At 36.1% G+C, this 22,827-nt stretch overlaps 1 protein-coding gene across 1 annotated transcript in view; it reads left to right on the top strand.

The window, feature by feature from the left end:
• The window catches only part of LOC6038613 (breast cancer anti-estrogen resistance protein 3 homolog), a 98,646-nt gene extending 76,033 nt beyond the window's left edge, over positions 1–22,613 (top strand). Inside the window, exons 7-15 of the mRNA XM_038251444.1 lie at positions 1,854–2,102; positions 10,537–10,639; positions 10,720–10,888; positions 16,100–17,088; positions 17,152–17,235; positions 17,296–17,564; positions 17,630–17,822; positions 17,880–18,090; positions 22,460–22,613. Of these exons, the coding sequence (XP_038107372.1) occupies positions 1,854–2,102; positions 10,537–10,639; positions 10,720–10,888; positions 16,100–17,088; positions 17,152–17,235; positions 17,296–17,564; positions 17,630–17,822; positions 17,880–18,090; positions 22,460–22,613 (2,421 nt within the window). The remainder of the gene's footprint in view (positions 1–1,853; positions 2,103–10,536; positions 10,640–10,719; positions 10,889–16,099; positions 17,089–17,151; positions 17,236–17,295; positions 17,565–17,629; positions 17,823–17,879; positions 18,091–22,459) is intronic.
• Positions 22,614–22,827: the final 214 nt, after the last annotated feature.

The raw sequence follows: 22,827 nt of genomic DNA, 5'->3' as shown, positions 1-22,827 counted from the left end.
TGTAAATAAAAAGTTAACAAACATTTTCACAAAAATTTTCACAGTTAACGGTGCACAACAATCAAAGCTGTTTGCACCCAGATTTTTGTTACAGACATTTTAGTACCTTCAAAACTACGGGATCTATCGATATATTTTTATTTCTATAACGATTTACAACAAAATTTGTCAATTTTTATAATCAAATTTTGTTTAGGATTAGGTCCGTAAGTTAAACAATTATAGAATAAGAAGACAACAACTTCCTTGGTTGCATCCATAAATGAAACCTGCCACAAGTGACAATCGATTCAAATTGACCCAATCATAACCCATAAAAGGTTGACTTGAGGTCAAATGAAACTTCAATATAATGCTTATGCTCCAATACAATGGACTTTTGAAAAGGGCCAAATATATTCCTAGGCCCTTTCAAATTCTAGTCATGAATTCGAAATTGTTAAATGTTCATTTTCTTCCAAAATTTAGTCAAAATCGTTTTAAGTATATTTTTTGAGAATTTAACTAAACTTTCTGATTTTGAATAGAGACTTTGGGAACCCAAGACGGATCGGAGGTGGAACTTTGGATAATTGAATCACTGACAAAACATGTTTTTTTTTCTTCATTTTCTTACTTTTAACATCAAATTCGAATTCTGCAACCCCATTTTAGTCAAATTTTAATAGTTGATAGCATTAAAACATACCAAATGGCATTTTTTCATTATTTCATCGCCGCCATTTTGGCCTCCATTTAGATTTTTTTGAATATTAAACCACTTTAGAATAGTTTTGGGGTCATAATCGTGGTTCTATTATCCGAAATGAAATTATTCTGTGGCCTTCGGATAATCGTGTCTGAACTGTTGTCCTTACAAACACCTACAACTTTGCCGAAGACACCAAATCGATCAGATATTCCTCCAAAAGTTACAGGAAAATCCAATATTTCGTACCATTTTTGTATGGACAGCTGCTCAAACTGTATGGATAATTATCTCATAACTCATACAGCAATTGCCGCGACCCCTCTTCGATTTGCGTATCTCGTGATGGATGGCCGTTACGACTAGAGACCCTTAATAGGGAGACTGGTCTAAGTTTGCTAAATCGATCTGACAACGTATGTTTTGAGCTTGGCAACACTGATAAGTTTTGCTGGACGTAACGGCAAATGCTCGTTTGGATACGTCAAACTCGTGTCTGTTTGGGTACGTCAAATTCACTTCAACCAGTCTCCCTATTTAGGATCTCTAGTTACGACCCCTTACATTATTGAACATTCAAAAAAGACGTGTTTTTCAATACTACTCAACATTCCGAAAAAAACGTATTTTTTTTGGGATATGTCATTTAATGGGAAATTCAATGTACTTTTCAAATCTGCAAAAAACCAGAAGAGTATTTTTTTTTTCATTTAGAACAAAAAAAATTATTTAAAAGTTCGTATTTATTTGTGAATTTGCAGCATTATTTTGAACAGTATAACAATGTTCTACAAAGTTGTAGAGCAGACGAAACAAAGCGAAACAAAAAAAAGTAACTTATTTAAACTTTTTTTTTCAAACTGATGCTCGGATTTCTGATCAGGGACAAAAATTACTCCTTACGACAAAGTTTCACGCAAATCTAAGAGGGATCGTGGCAACTTTTCCGATTTCGTGTGAGTTGGTGTAGAATTACCCGTATGGATCCTTCTATGGATGAACCAATGACACAAAATGATTTTTTTAGTCATAAGGAAGGCCCTAACAAAGCTTGAGCCACATTTTAAAAAATCAAATAAAATCCATTTTAAGAGTTCGGTGGAGAATTGTTCTTATTATTTTTCAATTGATTTTTTCTTTTCCTTTCAATTACCTCAAACTCCAGGAAACGACGACCCCGGACGGCGGCAACGAGTCGGTCGCCCTGAAGAAGGCCCTCGAGTGGGAGCTGTCGCTGGACTCGCGGGATCTGCGGTCGCACGCCTGGTACCATGGGCCGATTCCACGGCAGCGGGCCGAGGAGATCGTCCAGAAGGAGGGCGACTTCCTGGTGCGCGATTGCGTCTCCCAGCCGGGCAACTACGTGCTGACGTGCCGCACCAAGGGCCCCACGCTGCACTTTGTTATCAATAAGGTGAGTTTGTTTTTGGGGGGAAAAAATATCACCAACATCATTTCAAACATTTAACGTCAATAGCAAATGTATTCTTATATAATGTTCTATTCTCACCCAAAAAAAATCTGCAATCCATGCAAAACCACACGATTCGTAGCTCGTTCTCTGCCTAATACATAAAACATATTCAAATCAGACAAAACCCAATTTTTCACCCCCGAGTTGATCCCCCCGTAAAGGGGGCGGAACGTCTCTTCTATACCCTAAAACACCCAGTACGCCCCATAAATCAAACAGCTTTGCTCCGGCTCAAGTCCGACCAAGTCGGGCCAGGCGACACAGCAGCGCCCGGAAAATAGTTTTCCCCATTTAGCAGCTTCAGCAGACTGATTTTTCTTCTTCCCTTCTCACTTCCCTAGCAACTGGACAAAAAAGTTGTCCTTTTAGATACAACTCGACCGCCAGAAGGTGTCTATTTTTTAGCCTTTTAACAAGTGAATTTAGGGGCAGAGTTCAAAAGAGTCAGCTCGCTGTGAAGTTAAAATTTCTTACCTTGAGGCGATTAAGTAAAGAGTTTGTGGCATTTTGCAAAAACTTCAAAATTAAAAAAAAGATGGTGGACTCCGCAGGGTTAACCCGTGCTGCTCTCGGGATGCACCAGACCTTGCTTTTGGCGAGATGCATCACACAAACCACTTAGACTACGTGTAAAGTTTTTAATATGTGAACTTTGTGCTGTTTGCGTACCTCCAACACCACTGCCACAGCTCTTCATCACCCCGCACTATGGTTGTGCAATACAGTATTTCGCTGAAGATCTCTCTCTAAGTGGAGCATTTCTCATGGAAACCAAGCATTTTAGTTTTTGGATAAGGATTTTTAGCTAGAAAATGCAAGAATTAACCGAATTGATAAATATACCGGGTATACCATGGAGCCGGCCGCGCGAAAATGGTCAAGGCTTATACCATTTCAACAAAAAATCTTAAGCATATGATGTCTTTGAGAAAGTTTCCCAAATTTAATGAAGATCTTAGTTCCAAGAATTCGTAAGAATTGGATAGTCATTGCGTCTTCCACAAGTAAAAACTGGAACAGTTGCTTTTCTCCATACATTTTGACGTTTTTTTACCATACAAACTTCCGTGGTTTCCGTGTTCAGAATTTGCTTAAATTTGTAATTTAGCCTAGTAATGGGAAGGAATAATGAAAAAAAAAGTTAAAAGGTCTAAAAATAAACAAATGTGTCGACATTGGGAATCAAACCAGGGAACTTAATAGACTATCTCAATAAGCTACCTTCCTCGGCCACAACACGATATGGTTACTCAAGAGTGGTCAGAAGTCGATGTATAAAACTTGTTGGAGATGTATTATTTCAAATAACGAATGCACACACATCGACGCCGTCGTGCTAACTTGTCGTACGTCGCTTTTTGACTTTCCGAGAAAAACGCATTTTAATGTTTGACCTTGAATAAACAAAAACGAGAGCACGCAATGCAAACAATAACAAACAATAACTGGGGATCTGTGAAGGTCCAAAGGTGAGGCATTGCGAGCTGCATAACTCAGTTTAGCCCAAAATGCACGTGCGATAAGTTAGAACGCATGAGCTATTTGATACAGGAGGGTGCTGTTGCCTATCCCTCGCCTAGACCAGACCAAAATCCATGATAAAGCTGTCAGACCAAGACTGTCAGACCAAAGAGTAAAAAGTAAACAATCTTGATGTTTGACGCAGATGCACACAAATCAAGAAAATAAAATTAAAAAATAGTTTTATTTTCTCAATTCAGTAACTGGTTTTGGGCTGCTAAATTAAATGTACGCCAGAGAATTATTGAATAGTGCGGCGTCCTGTACGCCGACAATTAAATAAGCAGTTAAGAGCCTTATTCGTCCACTTTAGTTTTCGATCGCGTTTTCGGTTTACACCTGAACAATTTTGAAATCATTTATGCGGATTTGTGATTTCTCTCGTTCCATAATTCCCTTGATTTGATTCGAATCGATTTGCTAAACTATCCATTGCACAGTAGTCCAGAGCGCAAAATTATGCAGTGAAAAATGGTTTCCGAATAATTTTGAAGTTTTGGTGCCATTAAAAGAGTTGTTGCAAATGAGAAGGGGCAACTTTTGGCTTGGTTAAAAACGTTTCAGGAATATTTTTAACCAAGCCAAAAGTTGCCACTTCCCATTTGCAACAACTCTTTTGAAGATAATAAAGGTCTAAAACAGGGCTTTTAAATGTTCTTTTATGCCGGTTAAATTTTAAATTCTCATAAGGGTCATTCCAGGTCAACTGAGAACACTTTTGGACTCGACCTTCACCGATTTTGACCAAACTTGAAGGGAACGTTCATCTATCGATAGTTATCAGAAATCCCAAGTTTGGAGCTGTTTAAACCATTCCTCTTTTTTTGAAAATTCAGTTTTGACCAGTTCCTTATATATTTATTTTTTTATTTTATCGCCATCGTGTTCCCCGGACAATTTTACATAATAATCAATGTAAACCTCAAACTAAAATAAACTATTGGCGAGAAACAGCGATTTTACTGGAAAAAAGTACGATTTTGCGCAGCACTCTGTCCTATAAATTCAAATCCGAAATAAGTTTCTCACATTTAAAAACCTAACTATGCGGGATTCCACCTTATAAGCTTGCGGGCCAGATGGAAAAAAAATGTTTATTCAATAAAATGAAATCTGGAGTACTTTTTCGAAACAACCTATGTGCCACGGTTTTTCTTTGTTCAAATGATATTTTGAGTAAGCGAGAAATTAGGTATTTTCAATCTCTAAAACTGAAAAATACATCCATCAGTTGAAGGCATTGTTTTGACGATTTCATCATTTTGTTTTGTTTTGTTCAAAAAACTTAGAAACAAATTTATTAAAATTGACAAAACAACAAAAAATAAATTTTAAATAAAAAGAAATAGCTAAAAAATGCTAATTTCATGCCAAGACCAACATTGAAAACCTGATTTTGAAAAAAAAATGTGCCGCGGTCTGGTCAAGGTCGATGACTGATTGATAATTTCGTGGCTGACTTTTTGTCTAGAAAATTCAGATACACCCTTTGAAGAAAATAGTTTCCCTCTAAACGGCTCTTTCGTGGCGGCCATTTGAGGTTATGTTGAAAATGCTTTTCAATCACAACTTTTAAACAACTGAAAGAAATTTTACAATGTTCAATACTAAGCTGTGTGACTCGAAACTTGGACTGAGTACAGTCATCCCACCTTATTCGGAACACCCACACATTCGGAACACTTTTCTGATAATTTGTCAATAACATGCCAAATGCATCTTTTCTGTCGACCCTACTATTTTTAGGACCTTTATTTGGACATTCTCTTGCTATTTCGCTAATAAAAGGAGTACTTTTTGAACAAAAAACTTCATTTCAAGACTATTTTATCCAGAGCAGCAAATCACTGCCTCCAAATTGCCTGTTTCATAATTGTGGGATGTTATTGTGCCTCCCACAATTGTGGAACACCTGAATTTAACTGATATTTTCTCAAAAAAAAAGTTATCAGATCATTCATAAAACATAACTAAGCTTAAATTTTGTTGGTTTCAGTGTGTGAAGGCATTATTTTGTTAACATTATGTACTCAAGGAGAGAACCAAAGTTTGTTTACATCCGTAAGAAAAAAGTGTTCCGAATTTGTGGATTTCAAGGGTCAAAGTTTTTCTTCAACAACTTGATATAAAAGTTTATATTTGCAGTTGTTCGGTACAGAAAGATCGCAAGAAAAGCTTTCAAGTGAAGGTAAAAGCGAATCTTTAAGTTCAATTATAGATTTGCTATGATTTTTTGAACATTGGCCGATCTGAAATCTGTTCCGAATATGAGGGATGACTGTAGACCATATCTGGACATTTTTTTTTTTTTTCAGCCAAAGCCTACATTTTTTTTATCAACATCCCCACACATGCAAATCCATTTGCTCAGAATTTGGTTCTAAGTCGAAAGTATAAATAAAGGTGGGTCTAGGAGACCAAATCAAAAAGTTCGCGAAGAGGGTCGAAAATCCGTACGGTATACGTGAAACAGAACTCAAAATACTTGAGATAAACTGAGAAAAAAAACCATATATTATATTTCAAATACGTTTCAAGATCATAAAAAAACTATTTTCCATTCCACAGAGAAATGCTTTCAAACATCCTCTCGTGGAATTTGTCGAGTGTCTCTAAAAAGTAAAGGACGCAAAGTTTCCGAGCATTTTTCGTTTTCTGCATTCGACACTCGTACTGCTTTCGTTTTTTTTCCTCCTACTTTTTACACCTCACGATCTCAGTGAATGTGTGATGTACTGCACACTCGAGCAAGTGGAAATGAAGAACACAAAAACAGTTTAGCACTTACAACGATTTACTCCTTGTAAGGATACGTTATCTCAAGTTTCATCCCGCTCTCATACTAAACGACTTGCTTTTGCCGGCAGCTTTTTCTCCAAGAGCTTCTTGAGTTCAAGTTTACAGCCCAGCGTGGTATTGTTTATGTGGAAAATTGTCCCCCTCACTCAACAAACTTGCTTATGAATGCATATTTTCCAGTGTCCTCTCCCCTCACCACAACACCTGCCTTCTAAACCCCGGTTCGATAAATTATCACCATGGAAATAGATCACCAACGACGACCGTCCCCAGGTTTTGGCCCTTCACAGTTTCAACCCCACCCCTTCCGATTTCCTTCCCGGAGGAAGAACTTTTCTCACTGCCTGCAGGAATATCGCATTTGCCAGCATCGAAGTTCATGAATAAACAGCGCGCAAATATTAATGGTCGTCTCTGGTTCGTCGTTAATTTTGGACCGAGGTGAAATTTTGAGGTTGGGAGGAGGGAGTTTCATGATAGAATTTCCACAGTGAAAGAGAAAGGAGCATCGCTTCGATAACCTCCCCCCGCACCGTAATCAGTTCAGGTGGGGATTTCCGTCTGAGCATCGTTAGTTCAAGGGGGGTGAAAGTGATGGGCCGTTTTTGATGGTAATTTTTCGCAGAAAGTTCTCCCCCAGTAATCACTTGAGACAGTTGGTAAAAGTTTAATGTGAGTGGGCGCGCGGTTTAATTTCTCGAAAACGATAATTTGCAGTTAATGAATTGGGCAAAGTTTGAAGAGGGCAAGGAAGGGTTTTTTTGGTGATCGAGACAAATTTGAAATGGGGTTGGATGAGATGATGATATAATGAAAAGATTAAACTTTGTTTGTAATATCGTGCATCTGATTAAATTACAATTTTAGTCAGTTTGAACTTAGACACCAACTTAGGTACACCAATTAAACACAGTTTAAAATATTAAGTAAATTCATTTAATTAAAATGTTACACTTCTTTGTACAGCGTCCAATTTCCTAACTTTAATGACCAAAATGAGTGTGAGGATCAATTAATTGCTTGACTGCTTGTAAAAAATCATGCTACTCTGCGAAAATTTTTAAATTTTCTAATTTTTTCTGCTGTCTTTCAAATTGTACCAAATCAAAAAAAATATGTCTAGTATTTTTTGCTGATAAGTATTTTTGTAATCAAAATGTTTGGACAGTGAAAATCTATGCTCCACAACAATAAATTTGCTTTTAAATTTGTCTCAGTGACCATAAAGTTGAAATGAAAAAAAAATCATGCAGAAATAATGTTTTTCATGGCTAATAACTTATTCCATGAAATCACAACGCAAAGTTTCAAAATATTTGATGCGAGTTTTTGAAATATGGTAGCATTCTTTGGGTAAATTTCATATGATACGAAGTTGTATTTTGCATGATTTTTCATGGTTCCATTTATGGTATGATTTTAGTTATATGGTCATATGGCCTAATAAGTTAACTATAGTTAATCTATAGATTAAAATAATTTTCATAGTGTAAACGTGGTTGAAATTAAACGATGTTTTATTTCATATTTAACCCTCTTACGCCCTCGGTAGCTCACGTTGTTCATAAATTTATAACTTCAAACAGTAATTTCTCAAGTACTTTTAAACAAATTCTTCTCGAACAACCCTTTCAGAAAAATTTAATTATATCAATTCAATTTTCATCCAATTTGGCCAACAAAAAAATCGTTAAAATAGGTTGTCGAAAATAAAATAGTTAACATTCATTCCTCAACAGCGTAATTTTTGCTGCCCAACATTTAAGCAAACAATATTCCTAGTTGTGAATGCTTCAGAAATAAATATTATCTGAATTAAACCTTGACATGAAATTAACTCAAAAGCTGATTAGTTCAATATAAAAAGTAGATAAAAATGAATAAAATCAAATCAGGTTCTCTAATTATTATTTTTTGTATAATTTCAAAAAAAATCGTGTCAAAAAGGTAGGATTATGAATACTTCCGCTTGTATTTCGGAAATTTCCGGGAAATTTACAAATTTCCCGGGAAAAGGGAAATATTTTTTTTCGGGAAATCCCGGGCAATTTTTTCCTGGGACCGGAAATTGGACGCTCTACTTTTTTGTTTCATTGATAATTTTGTGATTTCATTGAGATCTAATTGGAAAACCTAAACTTTAAAATATGAATTTAGAATCATGGGACAATTTTTATTAAATTTGTCACAAAAAAACACCATGGTTTTCTTTTCAAAAAGAAAACCTTCAAAAACTATTTCAGAAATGCAGTCAACTGACATTGAATCGTTATTCATTCCTTAATGAAATTTTATATTCTGTTAATGGATTTTTGTAAAAAAAAAATCGATAATAATTGATATGATTGTGCCCAAGTTCCAATCTTATTTTTTTATTTGGATAAGGAGGATGCCACAACAAACGTCCAAAGGTTCATTCTTATGCAAAATTTGTTGAAATTTTCGAAAAAATACTTTCAAAAGTACACAACTTAGTTTTAGAATTTAAAACTCGGAAAAACTGGTAAAAAAATGGCAGAATCATAACTTTTTCAAAAAACTTTTTCGTAACATTCAGATAACTTATGAAGAATAGATGCAAACCCCAATTGTTTAATCGAAATTGTCTACTTTATTTTTGTTCTTAATGAAAAAAAAAAAACTCTTTCGGTTAGGCCGTTGCAAATATTTTTCAAGGTTTATGTCCCCCGTTCAAAATTGGTCTGAAAAATCAGGGGGCAAAAAAAATATTTTTCCAAAAAACTTCAAAATTTCCATGAAAATATAAATCTAATCAACTGAAAACAATCTAAAATGCATTTTACTGCATCGATAATCATATTTAGCATGCTTGGGCTTGATTAAAAATGTTTTGAATTTTTATGAAATTGTGATGTACAGTACCGAAAATATTTTATTTTTCGCAAAAAAATAAATTTTCGTCAAAACTCAGATATTTTGGAAACTGATGATGGCAAAACAACTGGACAGGTGTATAATGCATTTTGAAACACTTTTTTCATGAAAATGTTGAAACCATGGCTCGTAATTTCAATTTGTATACTTTTTTTTTTTGGGCCCCTCCCCCCCTCCCCCTCAACTTTGGTCAGAGTCGAGGGAAAAAATATTTGCAGCGGCCTTAGTTTAGATTCGAAAAACATTAAATTATCCAGAAAATTACATTTTTTATAGTAGAGTAACGGAAAATAGCAGCTATTTCAAAACTATTTTTAAACTTTTTTTTGATGAAAAATGCGTTCATCGGAATTTTACCCTTTAGAGCAAAGTTTCACGGAAATCGTGGATGGTTCGGGGCTCTTTTATCCGATTCAGAACTACCAATATTGCATGGAATCTTGGATGGACGAACAAAGCATACAAAATGAGGAAATGGAATGCCATCCAAGTTCCAGCAAAATTAAAAAAAAAACGAATTATCATTTTTGAGTAATCGGAGAATTGGTCACTTTTCTTTTAATAGAAAAAAATATCATCAAAAGACAACCACATTCAAAGATATTGCAAATTAAAAAAAAAATTGACATTGTCATAACAAAATGGGGGAAGCAGAGATTTTATAAAGAAAAATCTGCAATATTTCTTGAACTTCGTCTGGTTTTTCAATGACACAGTACAGAACACTAGCAGAAAAGAGGAAAGGTTCTTCAATTTAGCAAATGACCTGAAAAAAGGGAAACGCTTCCGTCTCGCACACTTTCTTTGAATCCTCATCATCGAATTCACTCGGTTCAGTTCACTCATTGAGTAAATTCAGAAGATTACAGTAAAGCGAATACGCCAATAATGCAATAATGCCAACCCCAGTTTTGAAATACCGATGCTGGGAACTAAAAAAAAGAATACACACAACGAATCAAGAAGAGTGTCTTCATAGTGCCAGACTTCCGTCCTCAAAAGACATCACACCCGGCCATAAATTTATCATATTTCCACAATATTCAAACCCATCTTGGCTTCCGCTGGGCCGGGGTTTTCCCATGTCAATTTTCATCCCAGGTTCTTTAACGTGTTTTTTTCTCATCTTGCTCCATTTGCTTTCTCTTCCCTTCCGCAGCTACTGATTCAGCCTGAAACCGTATACGAGAGAGTACAATATCAGTTCGAGGACGACGCCTATGACACAGTTCCTGATTTGATAACGTTTTATGTAGGCTCAGGTGAGTGTTTTTTCTTTCCTTCCTCGGAGGTCGTCAGCACTATAAAGCGTTTAACCTGAATACGACGACGGTTCTTGCAGGAAAATCCATTTCGGCAGCCTCCGGAGCACGGATCCAGTTCCCCTGTAATCGACTGTACCCGCTGTCGTTCTACGCTTCCAAGTATGGCCAGCACGGCGGCATCGGTGGCATCCGAGGGCCCAGCCCACTTAATTCGCCCTCGCCGGTGCCCTCGTCGCCTGGATTTAGGTAAGAATGGGGCGTGGGGTGGGATCATTGTAAGTTCGTTAACCTGAGTACATGTAAACCCAACTTTTAACAATTCAGCCAGGGGAACATCCGATGACTTACTCTTAATTACAAAATGTTCTGTGATTTGTTCACTGAAACGAACTTTTCAGTTTCATATGAAGCGACTAAGGGGGAATATACCAATTTTTAGTGCACTGACCTTCCCGACCAATTCCGATCACTTTTGCGGTTTCCCGCTATCCAAACTCGATTTTTAGAGAAATCCACAAATGACTGTTGCTTGCTAACTTGTATTGCTTTGAAACATCAAAAACACTTAATTTTTACACTGGTGATAGTTTCCCTACTGGAAAAATATTAAAATTTAAATTGCATCTATTTGCATTCAGATTATGAAGTTTTATGAAAAAATATGTTCACAAAGGATTAATTTTCAAAACAAAATTTAGATGTTTAAATTCGCTGCACCTTGAAAACGATAGGACTTAAGACAGTGGTCAATACAAAGTCTTAAGTAAAATTGATTGGAGAATCGATTCCATAATTATTTTTTGAAAGTTTTGACACTTTTTGAAAAACTTATGAAACGATTTTTTCTTAAGAAGAGTTGCTACATCTTGTATTTTTCGTGATGCACTTTCAAATAAGTAAGGCTCCACAAACATTTTGAACGAAAAAAAATCGTGAACTCACCTTCTTTTTTTCAACTAAAAAAATTAAAATCTCATGGAAATGGCGTTTTTATCAGCAATCCGTCAAATTCCTTACAAAAAAAATAGATTGAAAGTTGAATTACGATAAACATCCGTTTTGTACAGCTTTTGCTAAATAATTTAGATTATGTCGTATTATAGAAAAAAAAACTATTGAACAAGATTGACACATTTTTTCAATCATTACGACTTTAAATTTAAAAAAATCAATAGACAGACACAGCTTTGTCTTTTGTAGTACTGAGAGATATCATAAAATTCACAAATTTTAGAAAACATGATTGCTTTTGAAAATTATTAGAAAATTTTCTTTTGCGTTAAAAATGTTGCAACATTAAAAAGAAATTGAACTGACTGCATCTTGTATCATTTTTTTTCCTTTATTTAACTAAAGATAAGAATAAAGGAACAGCAATTAAATTTAAATCAAATATAATTTTATCATACTTTTTTTTTTATTCAAATAGTAGTGTCGGGAACTTCCTGATCCATTCTTGCCAAAATTTATTTTAAACAATCGGTTTGAAATTTTATACTAAGTTCAAATTAGATTTTCCTGATTTTATCATATCATATATACATATTTTGCCTTTCTTCTTAAAGAAAGGTATGGGTTTTACTTTATTGTACATCATTTCCATATTTTTATATTTATTTTAAATTAGATTTAGTTCAGTTCAGCTTTGTACTTTTACCTTTACTTTTTTTAAATTTACATTTCAAATAGAAGTGAAAAAATCGCCTGTTTCCTAGAAAATATAAATGATGGTTAACTTTTTTTTTATCTATGAGAATAGTTTTTCAAAACAGATTGCTCGTGATTTCAATGAATAATCGATAGCCAAAGCTTCTAACTTTGTGCATCGTTTCATCATACTTTCCCTTGACTTATTGTGATCAATTTTTTCTCTGATTTTATTAATTGATCTGAATTTATTTTTAAAATTTTGCTTTGCTGAAACAAGTTAAACAATATTGTTAATTCATTCAACTTTTGACACCCTCGTCCCAAATGTTATTCTTGAGTGCTATTGGCTCCATATACACAAAAATGGCTTATATGAGCCTAAGATAACACGTCTTCAAAGTTTCATTCATATAAGAGAAGATCGAATAAAAAAGTTACTAAAAATTTCATTCTTGAGCTGGAATTGCTCTGAACTCAAACATGAAATCTGGATTTTTTTTTATTTGTTTTTTTTTTTTGAAAAGGTATAATAAACCATTTTTTTTGCTTTTTGGGTATTTTTGATACAATGCTATTCAAATACACCTCAAACACACACAGACGTAGCAGCTAGAACAAAATAATTTGAAAATCGTGTGTAAAAACATGGCGGGTGAAAAACTAACGCCATCTCGTAGTCTATTGCCACTTGCAAGAATAAGCCTGAATGTAGACTGCAGTGCACCACAGTTTTTGCATTAGCCGTACACTGCAACCCCGATGGTTTGACACCAATTGTTGTCAAACGAACGGGGTCACTTTGTAGTTTGACACTCTTTTTACACGGAACTCACACACACTACCAAACGTTTGGTATGATAGTAAGTGTGAGTCCCGTGTAAAAAGTGACAGTTCGTCACTTTTTAGTTTGACTTTGAAAAATCAACAGGGTACACACTAAAAAGCGTCTAACGAAAAAGTGATCAGCCGCCGGGGGTTAAGTGTATTCTGATTCTCACCAACTTGATTTTGATGATGCTAAGTTTTTTTTAATGCATTTAATTTTATGCTCTGAAATTAACTAAAACTTGTTGTTTGTTTGATTTTTACTCTGGTAATGTAAAGTTTGCACCTTTTTAAATTGCTAATTCCGATGTTCATCGACGTGCATAATAATAAAGTAAAGCGATAAAATGTTGGTAATTTAAAATCCAAGAATACCTTTTTGGATAAATCATATAAACATTCGAAACATTTTATTCTATTTTAAATTTCCTGAAGACACCAAATCGATCACAAATTTCTTCCCTACAAAACAGATTTTCGAATTTTTGCATACAACTTTTGTATGGACATCTGTAGGGGAAGGTGGGGCAAGACAACCATATGGGGCAAGATGAACAATCGTTCGTACGGCCATAATTTTGCCATTTTGATTATTTCCAGTATAAGGAATTGTTGCTAGCAATGCAATTAGCTGATTCTTCTAACCCATAACCGCCAAAACGACGTAAACGCTTCGGGGCATAAGATTTAATGAAGATTTTTTCAAAACCTTTGTTTTCTTATAATATTTGAAAAGTACAAAATAAGGCTTAGGGTTTATTTTAAGGCTCATTTTATCAAAATGCTATTTTTCCTAGATATTTTCCTAGAAAGTATGGTTTAACTCTTGGTTATTTTTGTTGAGAGCTTTTAAAAAATCTTGTTCAGGTGGGGCAAGTGTACCATATGGATTTTTAGTATGGAAAAAATTACGAATTGCTGCAACAGCATATTTTAGTGGGAAATAAATACATAAAAGTACATAAAAACTGATAAACAATTGTTAAAAAAAATTGTCCATTCAAAATATAGCGATATTATGAAAATTTACTATTTATCATCTAAGTAATAATTTTTTTTCGTAAAAATGATCATTTTTTTAGTAAACTATTAGGGTAATTCTCTACCAACTCACACGAAATCGGGAAAAGTTGCCCCGACCCCTCTTCGATTTGCGTGAAACTTTGTCCTAAGGGGTAACTTTTGTCCCTGATCACGAATCCGAGGTCCGTCTTTTGATATCTCGTGACGGAGGGGCGGTACGACCCCTTCCATTTTTGAACATGCGAAAAAAGAGGTGTTTTTCAATAATTTGCAGCCTGAAACGGTGATGAGATAGAAATTTTGTGTCAAAGGGACTTTTATGTAAAATTAGACGCCCGATTTGATGGCGTACTCAGAATTCCGAAAAAACGTATTTTTCATCGAAAAAAACACTAAAAAAGTTTTAAAAATTCTCCCATTTTCCGTTACTTGACTGTAAAAATTTTGGAACATGTCATTTTATGGGAAATTTAATGTACTTTTCGAATCTACATTGTCCCAGAAGGGTCATTTTTTCATTTAGAACAAAATTTTTCATTTTAAAATTTCGTGTTTTTTCTAACTTTGCAGGGTTATTTTTTAGAGTGTAACAATGTTCTACAAAGTTGTAGAGCAGACAATTACAAAAAAAATGATATATAGACATAAGGGGTTTGCTAATAAACATCACGAGTTATCGCGATTTTACGAAAAAAAAGTTTTGAAAAAGTTACTTTTTGCGTTTCTCTTTGTTTCATCGTCCGTGTCTGTCGCGGGTGACCATGAACGGCCATGATCGATGACGACCAACTTTTTCAAAACTTTTTTTCGTAAAATCGCGATAACTCGTGATGTTTATAAGCAAACCCCTTATGTCTATACATCAAAATTTTTGTAATTGTCTGCTCTACAACTTTGTAGAACATTGTTACACTCTTAAAAATAACCCTGCAAAGTTAGAAAAAACACGAAATTTTAAAATGAAAAATTTTGTTCTAAATGAAAAAATGACCCTTCTGGGACAATGTAGATTCGAAAAGTACATTAAATTTCCCATAAAATGACATGTTCCAAATTTTTTACAGTCGAGTAACGGAAAATGGGAGAATTTTTAAAACTTTTTAGTGTTTTTTCGATGAAAAATACGTTTTTTCGGAATTCTGAGTACGCCATCAAATCGGGCGTCTAATTTTACATAAAAGTCCCTTTGACACAAAATTTCTATCTCATCACCGTTTCAGGCTGCAAATTATTGAAAAACACCTATTTTTTCGCATGCTCAAAAATGGAAGGGGTCGTACCGCCCCTCCGTCACGAGATATCAAAAAACGGACCTCGGATTCGTGATCAGGGACAAAAGTTACCCCTTGGGACAAAGTTTCACGCAAATCGAAGAGGGGTCGGGGCAACTGCTGTGTGAGTTGGCGGAGAATTACCCATTATTATTTAATCTAAAAATGAAAGAAACGTTTCAAATACATTCTAATCTGATGTATCTAAGTAATAGTTCAATAGTCAGCAAATTAACATGTTGTTTCATGCATTGTTCCTCTTGCCCCAACGGGTTGTTCGTCTTGCCCCACTAGTTGAGTAGAACGTGCGGAAAATCAAAATTTTTAAAATCAATTTTTTACATTGAAAAACAGGATTTTTTAAAAACATGTTCTATCAAAATCTTGGAATAAGATGATTATACAAAAATCCGACTGTTTTTTTAACGTTTTTATTGGGTTATAACGTGCATTTCCTCAGCTTGTTACACTTGCCCCACTTTCCCCTAAATATTGTTTGGGGACTTTTATGAATGAAACAATAAAGCTAAAATCATTCTTTGGTCATAGGGAAGCCCCCAAAAAGTTTCAACTACAAATGAAATCCATTTTCGGCATCAGCTTTTAAATTCCGATTCGCCCACGGGAAAAAAAATCTTCACTATAAATCTTGAAACCCTCAATTCATACATATTCATTTCCGTTCCAGGTACAACCCGTACACCCAGCAGCCAAACACATATCGAAGTCCGATGTCTTCGCCCCCGCGAACCAAGCGCGAAACCCCGCCCCGTCTTCCCTCGAAGAAGCAGCGGTCCCAGTCGTTGACGCCGCTGCAGGGCGGTCCCCAACCCGGCCAGCAGCGGTACTGCAGCGCCGACGGTGTGATACAACCCCAGCCCGGGCAGCAGCAGCAGCAGCACCAGTCCAACGGCGGTTCCGACAGCAAAACTCTTCCAAAGCAACCTTCCTCGCGGTTCACCACCACCGGTTCGACGGAAAAGTGCAACAGTGCCGATGGGGTTATCCATGGGACGGGTAATTCTGGCAGTTCTGGTGGGGAGGAGAAGTGCTCCAGCGCGGATGGGGTGGTCAAGACGTCGATGTCACGTTCTGGTTCGCAATCGTTGCCACGGTCGAACAGTTTGAGATCTTCCCATGGTATGATGGGTTCGCGAACGTCCAGCATCAACAAGGAGTCCAGCGAACACTCGCTCAGTCCTTGCATTGAGCAGAAGCAGTTTGCCGAGGACGAGGAGGAGGCGGACCAGGCGCCAAGTCCTCCGCCGAAGCCGATTCGGGGTGGAGGTGGTGGCAACGGAGGTGGACTTCACCGGAAAGATTCTATGAAGGAAGCAGATCCTCACGGCGCGATCCATCGGATGGGCTCGTACCATCCGAGTGGTTCCGACTCGGGCAACGGATCTGGAGATTCGGCCCAGAGTTCGGCGGCCGGTGAAGAGATCGTGCCGCAGCATCGCGGTGGAGTGATCCTGAAGAATCCGCGCTTCATCCCACACTCGATGTCCTCGATCACGCTCCGATCGTACGCCGATTTTGATCCGCTGGCCGCCGAGGAGGCCCTGTTGGCGATGAGCGCCCCAGTATTCGAGCAGGTCTCGAGATATGATTTGGAAAATTTCAACACGCTTCTGTTGCCGTTCTGTGATTACAAACCGCTCGATAGTGGAACGCTGTGTGAGTTTCAAATTACATGAAGTTCATGTAATTTTTTACTGATGTTGTTATTTTCCATTTTAGCAACGTTCCGGATGATGCTGCATGAAACTGGTTCGCGGGTCATCGCAACTCACCTCACCAGAGTGGATATTAGCTTAATTTTAGGTAAGTCTTCTTAATACATCGTCCAGCTTTCAAATCCTAACATTCCCTCCCATCTTTCAGAGAAAGACGAATCCCTGCAGGACAACCCGCTCAACTGCACCGGTCTGGAGCTGATCACGCTCGAGCAGGGCCGCCAGTTCCGGCTCGATCTGATCGAACGCACCGAGTGCATCAAGCTGCTGGTCGCGGTCACCATCCTCACCTGCCAGGACGACCTCGAGCGGGCCGAAACGCTCAACAAGTGGATCCAGGTGGCGGTTGAAACCAAAACTGCCCTCGGCAACCTGTTTGGCTTCTGTGCCATCATGCTGGGGCTGTCGATGCCACAGGTAAGATAAGCTTTTATGTCAAAATTCCATTGAAATTCATATTTATACATATGATTCTATTTCAGATTCAAAAGCTCGAGACCACGTGGCACACGCTGCGCCAAAAGTACACCGACAGTGCATTTAATTTCGAAGCCAAACTACGACCAACGCTCAACAGCATGAACGACTGCTCGAATCCGCAGGCACCGAACACGACGATACCGCACTTACTGCCATACATACTGGTTAAGGATCGCACCATCAACGACGTACTAGGTGAGCTGTTTGTTACATCAAATCCGTGTAAAATAATTTAACTCAAATCTCTTCCAGTTGACCCGTCCCAGGCGCAAAGCTCGACCCTCGTGCAGAGCTGCGTGACCACGTGGGAAACCATCAGCCAGGACTTTGGCTTCTCGATACTGTTTGCCCACCTGGACGCGGCGCGGAGTTTCGTCAACAACCTGTCGCTGTACAAGAAGAACGCGGCCGGCGTGATGCAGGACACCAGCCGGTACGATGCGCTGCTCGAGGACGCGTTCCGGTGAGTTTTGGGTTCTCCCGTTGTCAGATACAAATTAGAAACTTTTATTCAATCCACCTTCTGGTGGTTGGTGCCTTCTTCACATTCATTGAATTTATTCCAAAATGGCAATATCGGATCTTGATATGTTCTATGGTTTAAGGCCGTTGCAAATATTTTTTGAAGTTTATGTCTGACCAAATTCGAAGGGGGTTTAACGGATTTTTTTACGCGAGGAAAAAAACTTTTCGTGGGACTGTACATTGGTATTTCATGAAAATTTGAAATGTTTTCAAAGGAGTTCAAACATACTAAATATGATTATAAACGCGGGAAAATGCAATTTAACTGGTTTTCAGTTGATTAAACTATAATTTTCATTAAAATTTTGAAGTTTTTGGAAAATTTCAAATGAGCAGCAGCGGTAGCGAAAGCAAGCCAGAGAGGGTAAAGAAATGCCCCCAGAAATCGTTCCCTCTCCTTTGTTCTGCTGTTTGTAACGCTCTTTCTTGACCCCTTTTCTTGGGAGGTGCGTATTGGCCCTTCACTTGTTGATGGGTAATTCTCTGCCAACTCACACAGCAGTTGCCCCGACCCCTCTTCGATTTGCGTGAAACTTTGTCCTAAGGGGTAACTTTTGTCCCTGATCACGAATCCGAGGTCCGTTTTTTGATATCTCGTGACGGAGGGGCGGTACGACCCCTTCCATTTTTGAACATGCGAAAAAAGAGGTGTTTTTCAATCATTTGCAGCCAGAAACGGTGATGAGATAGAAATTTGGTGTCAAAGGGACTTTTATTTAAAATTAGACGCACGATTTGATGGCTTACTCAGAATCCCGAAAAAACATATTTTTCATCGAAAAAAACACTAAAATAGTTTTGAAAATTCTCCCATTTTCCGTTACTCGACTGTAAAAAATTTTGGAACATGTCATTTTATGGGAAATTTAATGTACTTTTCGAATCTACATTGTCCCAGAAGGGTCATTTTTTCATTTAGAACAAAATTTTTCATTTTAAAATTTCGTGGGGTTTTGCAGGGTTATTTTTTAGAGTGTAATAATGTTCCACAAAGTTGTAGAGCAGACAATTACATAAATTTTGATATATAGACATAAGGGGTTTGCTTATAAACATCACGAGTTATCGCGATTTTACGAAAAAAAGTTTTGAAAAAGTAACTTTTTGCGTTTCTCTTTGTTTCGTCGTCCGTGTCTCCGTCACGAGATATCAAAAAACGGACCTCGGATTCGTGATCAGGGACAAAAGTTACCCCTTAGGACAAAGTTTCACGCAAATCGAAGAGGGGTCGGGGCAACTTTTCCCGGTTTCGTGTGAGTTGGTAGAGAATTACCCTGATATGACGGTGGTCATTTTCCGATTTTGAATGTTTTTAGTGTTGTAATCTTTTTAAATATTTTCGCATTTTTTGAAAAAATATGTAGTCAGTAATTGGGTCCTAAAATGAAGTTTAAATTTGTGATATTATTGTTCACAACGATAAAGCTTATTTTTCTTAGTTAAATGACCTTTTGCACGACCACAAAGGATTCAAAATTGATTTTTGAACAAATTTGAAAAATTAGCTTCGCGGTCCTTCTTGACAGATAAGGTCCTACTTGACAGCTCGTTCCAAGGGGACCATAGTTGATCCATCGAAAAAATGTTGTTTTGTCATTTTTTTTTGTATTTAAAATAAAAAAAAAGTGATCAGAAATGGTTTTTAATCATGTTTTTAACCGTTGTACATAAAAATTAACATAGGGCTTTAGGACCCTATTCCCCAAAAAACAGCATTATTAGAAAAAAAAAGTGGTCCCATCGGGCTAAAAATTGTAATGGGGGTTACTTGACCGGAATCTAATTATTTTTTTTTGTTTACCCATTAGGGTGAACAAACGCCGTGTTAGGGTAATTTTCGCAAAAAAAAAACAAATATTTAAAAATATAGTAGCTTTACGCCATTCCAATCAAACTATTGACAATTTCAGCAAAAAATTAAACATTTTTCTGTTTATCCCAAGAAAAATTCAGTAAAAAAAGAAACCTCATGGTCAACTTTAAAAAAATCAAAAATATAGGCACTCATTACTTCGATTCAGGGAGAAATTATAAACGATCATTAATTGAAAAATAATTTACAAGCAATTTAAGGTCCATTTTAAAAATTGTCAATTCAAGATTTTAACTGGATATAAAACGTGGATGGCAAAATGTTAAAAATAACAAAATATTCAATATATATTTTTATCCTTGACTTAAATAAACTGTTTAGATAATGTTTGAATAATTAATTTTTAAAAAATAAAAATGTTTTTACCAAGATACCTTTTCAATTTTTAAATTAAATTTATTAAAGTTGTCTGAATTTTAATATATTTTTTTTTTAAATATTTAAGCAAAATGTGACAAAATAAAACAAAAAAGTAACAATCGTTGAAATTAAGCTCTACAGTCCAGACTTGTTTATCCGAAGTTTCGATTATCCGAAGTTTGATTATCCGAAGGTTTGTATGAAACTTTGAATAATCAAATCACGACCAAATATGTTTTGATTTTTTAAATTTTATTACTTTTAACATATTATTCTGCGACCCAGTTTAGGTCAAATTTGAATAGTTGATTGCCTATTAAATTACAAAAAAGCATTTTCTAAATATTTCATCAACGCCATTTTGGGATTTAAAAATTCAAAATTACTTTAGCATAGTTTAGGGGTCATACTTAAGCTCATCAATCAAAAATATGAAATTTTTTTTTCGTGATTCGATTATCCGAAGTGAATTTTTTCCGAGGCCTTCGGATAATCGAGTCTGGACTGTATTTTCGACGTTTATTGTTGTTTAAAATTTATATTGTTATATTTTTTATAAGCTTAGTAAAAAATAAATGGAAAAATCTGTTGATTCATAAACAAAATATGAAAAACTGTGTCAAATGGATGGTAAAATGAAAACTCATCAACATTCATAAGGACTTTTATTGTATTAAATAGCATTTTTTAAAGGATCTTAATTTGTAATCTTTAAGTGCTCAACACGAATTGAGTGAAACTAATTTGAAAATTGTACAAAATATCTCATTTTTTTCTAATTTTAATTATTTACATGGCTGGAATCTCAGCAACTTATCGTTCAATCAGAAAATAATCTTGATTTAAAATAAATGACCCTTTGAAACTTTGTTTGAATATAATCTTACTTTAAAATAAATTACCCTTTCAAACTTTGTCTTTGACTTTTGTGATTGCTAATTGAATATAACCCCGTCAGTGGGGGTGACTATGTCGCAAGTTCTAAATAACAAAAACAATTCAAATGATATAATGACCGATTCTTAGCGAAGCTACACCAAAATGTCACATTTTTCAATTTTCAATGTGATTTTTAATATGAAAAAAATCATTTTTATTATGATTCAATAATTGCAATGTGCTTTAAATGCGTTTTCTTACATTAAAAGCCAAGAATATTGACCAAATATGGTCTCAAGCCATTGAACGGGAGAGGAGTTTTTTCATAAATCTGCTCCTTTCGTTGTCCCGTCACGAAAAGAAATGGCTGGCAAAAACTCAAATTTCAACTAATTCGTTCAGTTCAAGGAGCAAAAGATTCGTTTTTTAATTTGTGATAATGTGTAGAAGAGCAAAAATTTTTAAAAATCAAACCCTTTTAAAAGTTAAGTTTTACGATGTTGTCCCGTCACGCTACATTTTGATTTCAGGGGATGCACAGGTACTATATGGTTCATTCTGCATGATATTTCTTTGTAGGAAAATTAATTATCTTTCCAAATATGTAATAACATTGGGGGGTTTCTTCTTTTGTTTTGCCACTACAGCCAAAACGCTGAAAAAAACTTGGGATTTTTTTTAAAAGGAGCCGAAGAATCAGTCTAATGATCTATATGAAAAACTTTTAACGTAGGATTGTTCTTAGATTGATTATCAACAATTTCCCAAAATATGGTAGAATTTGATAATTCTTTTCTTATTCCACTCGTTCGAGGAAAATGTATTGCCATACTAAAATGTTGGAAGAAGAGATTTTTTAATATTTAGGTTCTTTTCGTGCAATCCTTAAAATTGAGTTAAGATTGCATATTTTATCACACACAACGATGTGGCTTATTTTTCTTAGCACAATGACACCAAAATGATAATTTGTACAAAACCAAAAACTTTGCTATGTTGAGCAGCTAAAAATAGTCGTTTCAGCGATAATATTAAGAATAAAAGTCTAGAAAAAATCGATTATTAAAATTTGGAGCCTACCAAAAATGCCCTAGCATTTATGGGGGAGTGGGGTTAATATTTTCCAAATAAAAAAAAATCATGCATTTTTTATGTTTTGCCAACAGTCATTGAATGTTTATCTTTCCCTCCTCAGGACCGAGTTCCAGGTCAAGTTCCTGTGGGGCTGCAAGGGCTGTTTCGTGCCGGCCGAGGATCGCCACGCCAAGTTCGAGCACGTGCTCAGCGTGATGGCGGACAAATTCTGCGGAGGAGCCGCAGAACCCCACACACTCAACGCTGCCGGCTAAACATTTCCTCCCTCCCGCCCTTTTTTCACGCGTCATCATAGGAAAAAATAAACAAAAACACACTTCAAAAGTTTACCATCTGCGCAAAACTCTCATCTGATAGAACTATTAGCTCAAATATTGAAAGACCTACGGAAATGAAAATCAAACGAAACAATAATAATGAGATCGCGAAAAATCTGCCACGTGAAATGACCTAAGGTTCGTTTTTTGG

This window comes from Culex quinquefasciatus, chromosome 2 (assembly GCF_015732765.1).
Source record: "Culex quinquefasciatus strain JHB chromosome 2, VPISU_Cqui_1.0_pri_paternal, whole genome shotgun sequence".
NCBI classification, from domain to species: Eukaryota; Metazoa; Arthropoda; class Insecta; order Diptera; family Culicidae; genus Culex; species Culex quinquefasciatus.
This window is presented reverse-complemented; position numbering and strand designations above follow the sequence as displayed.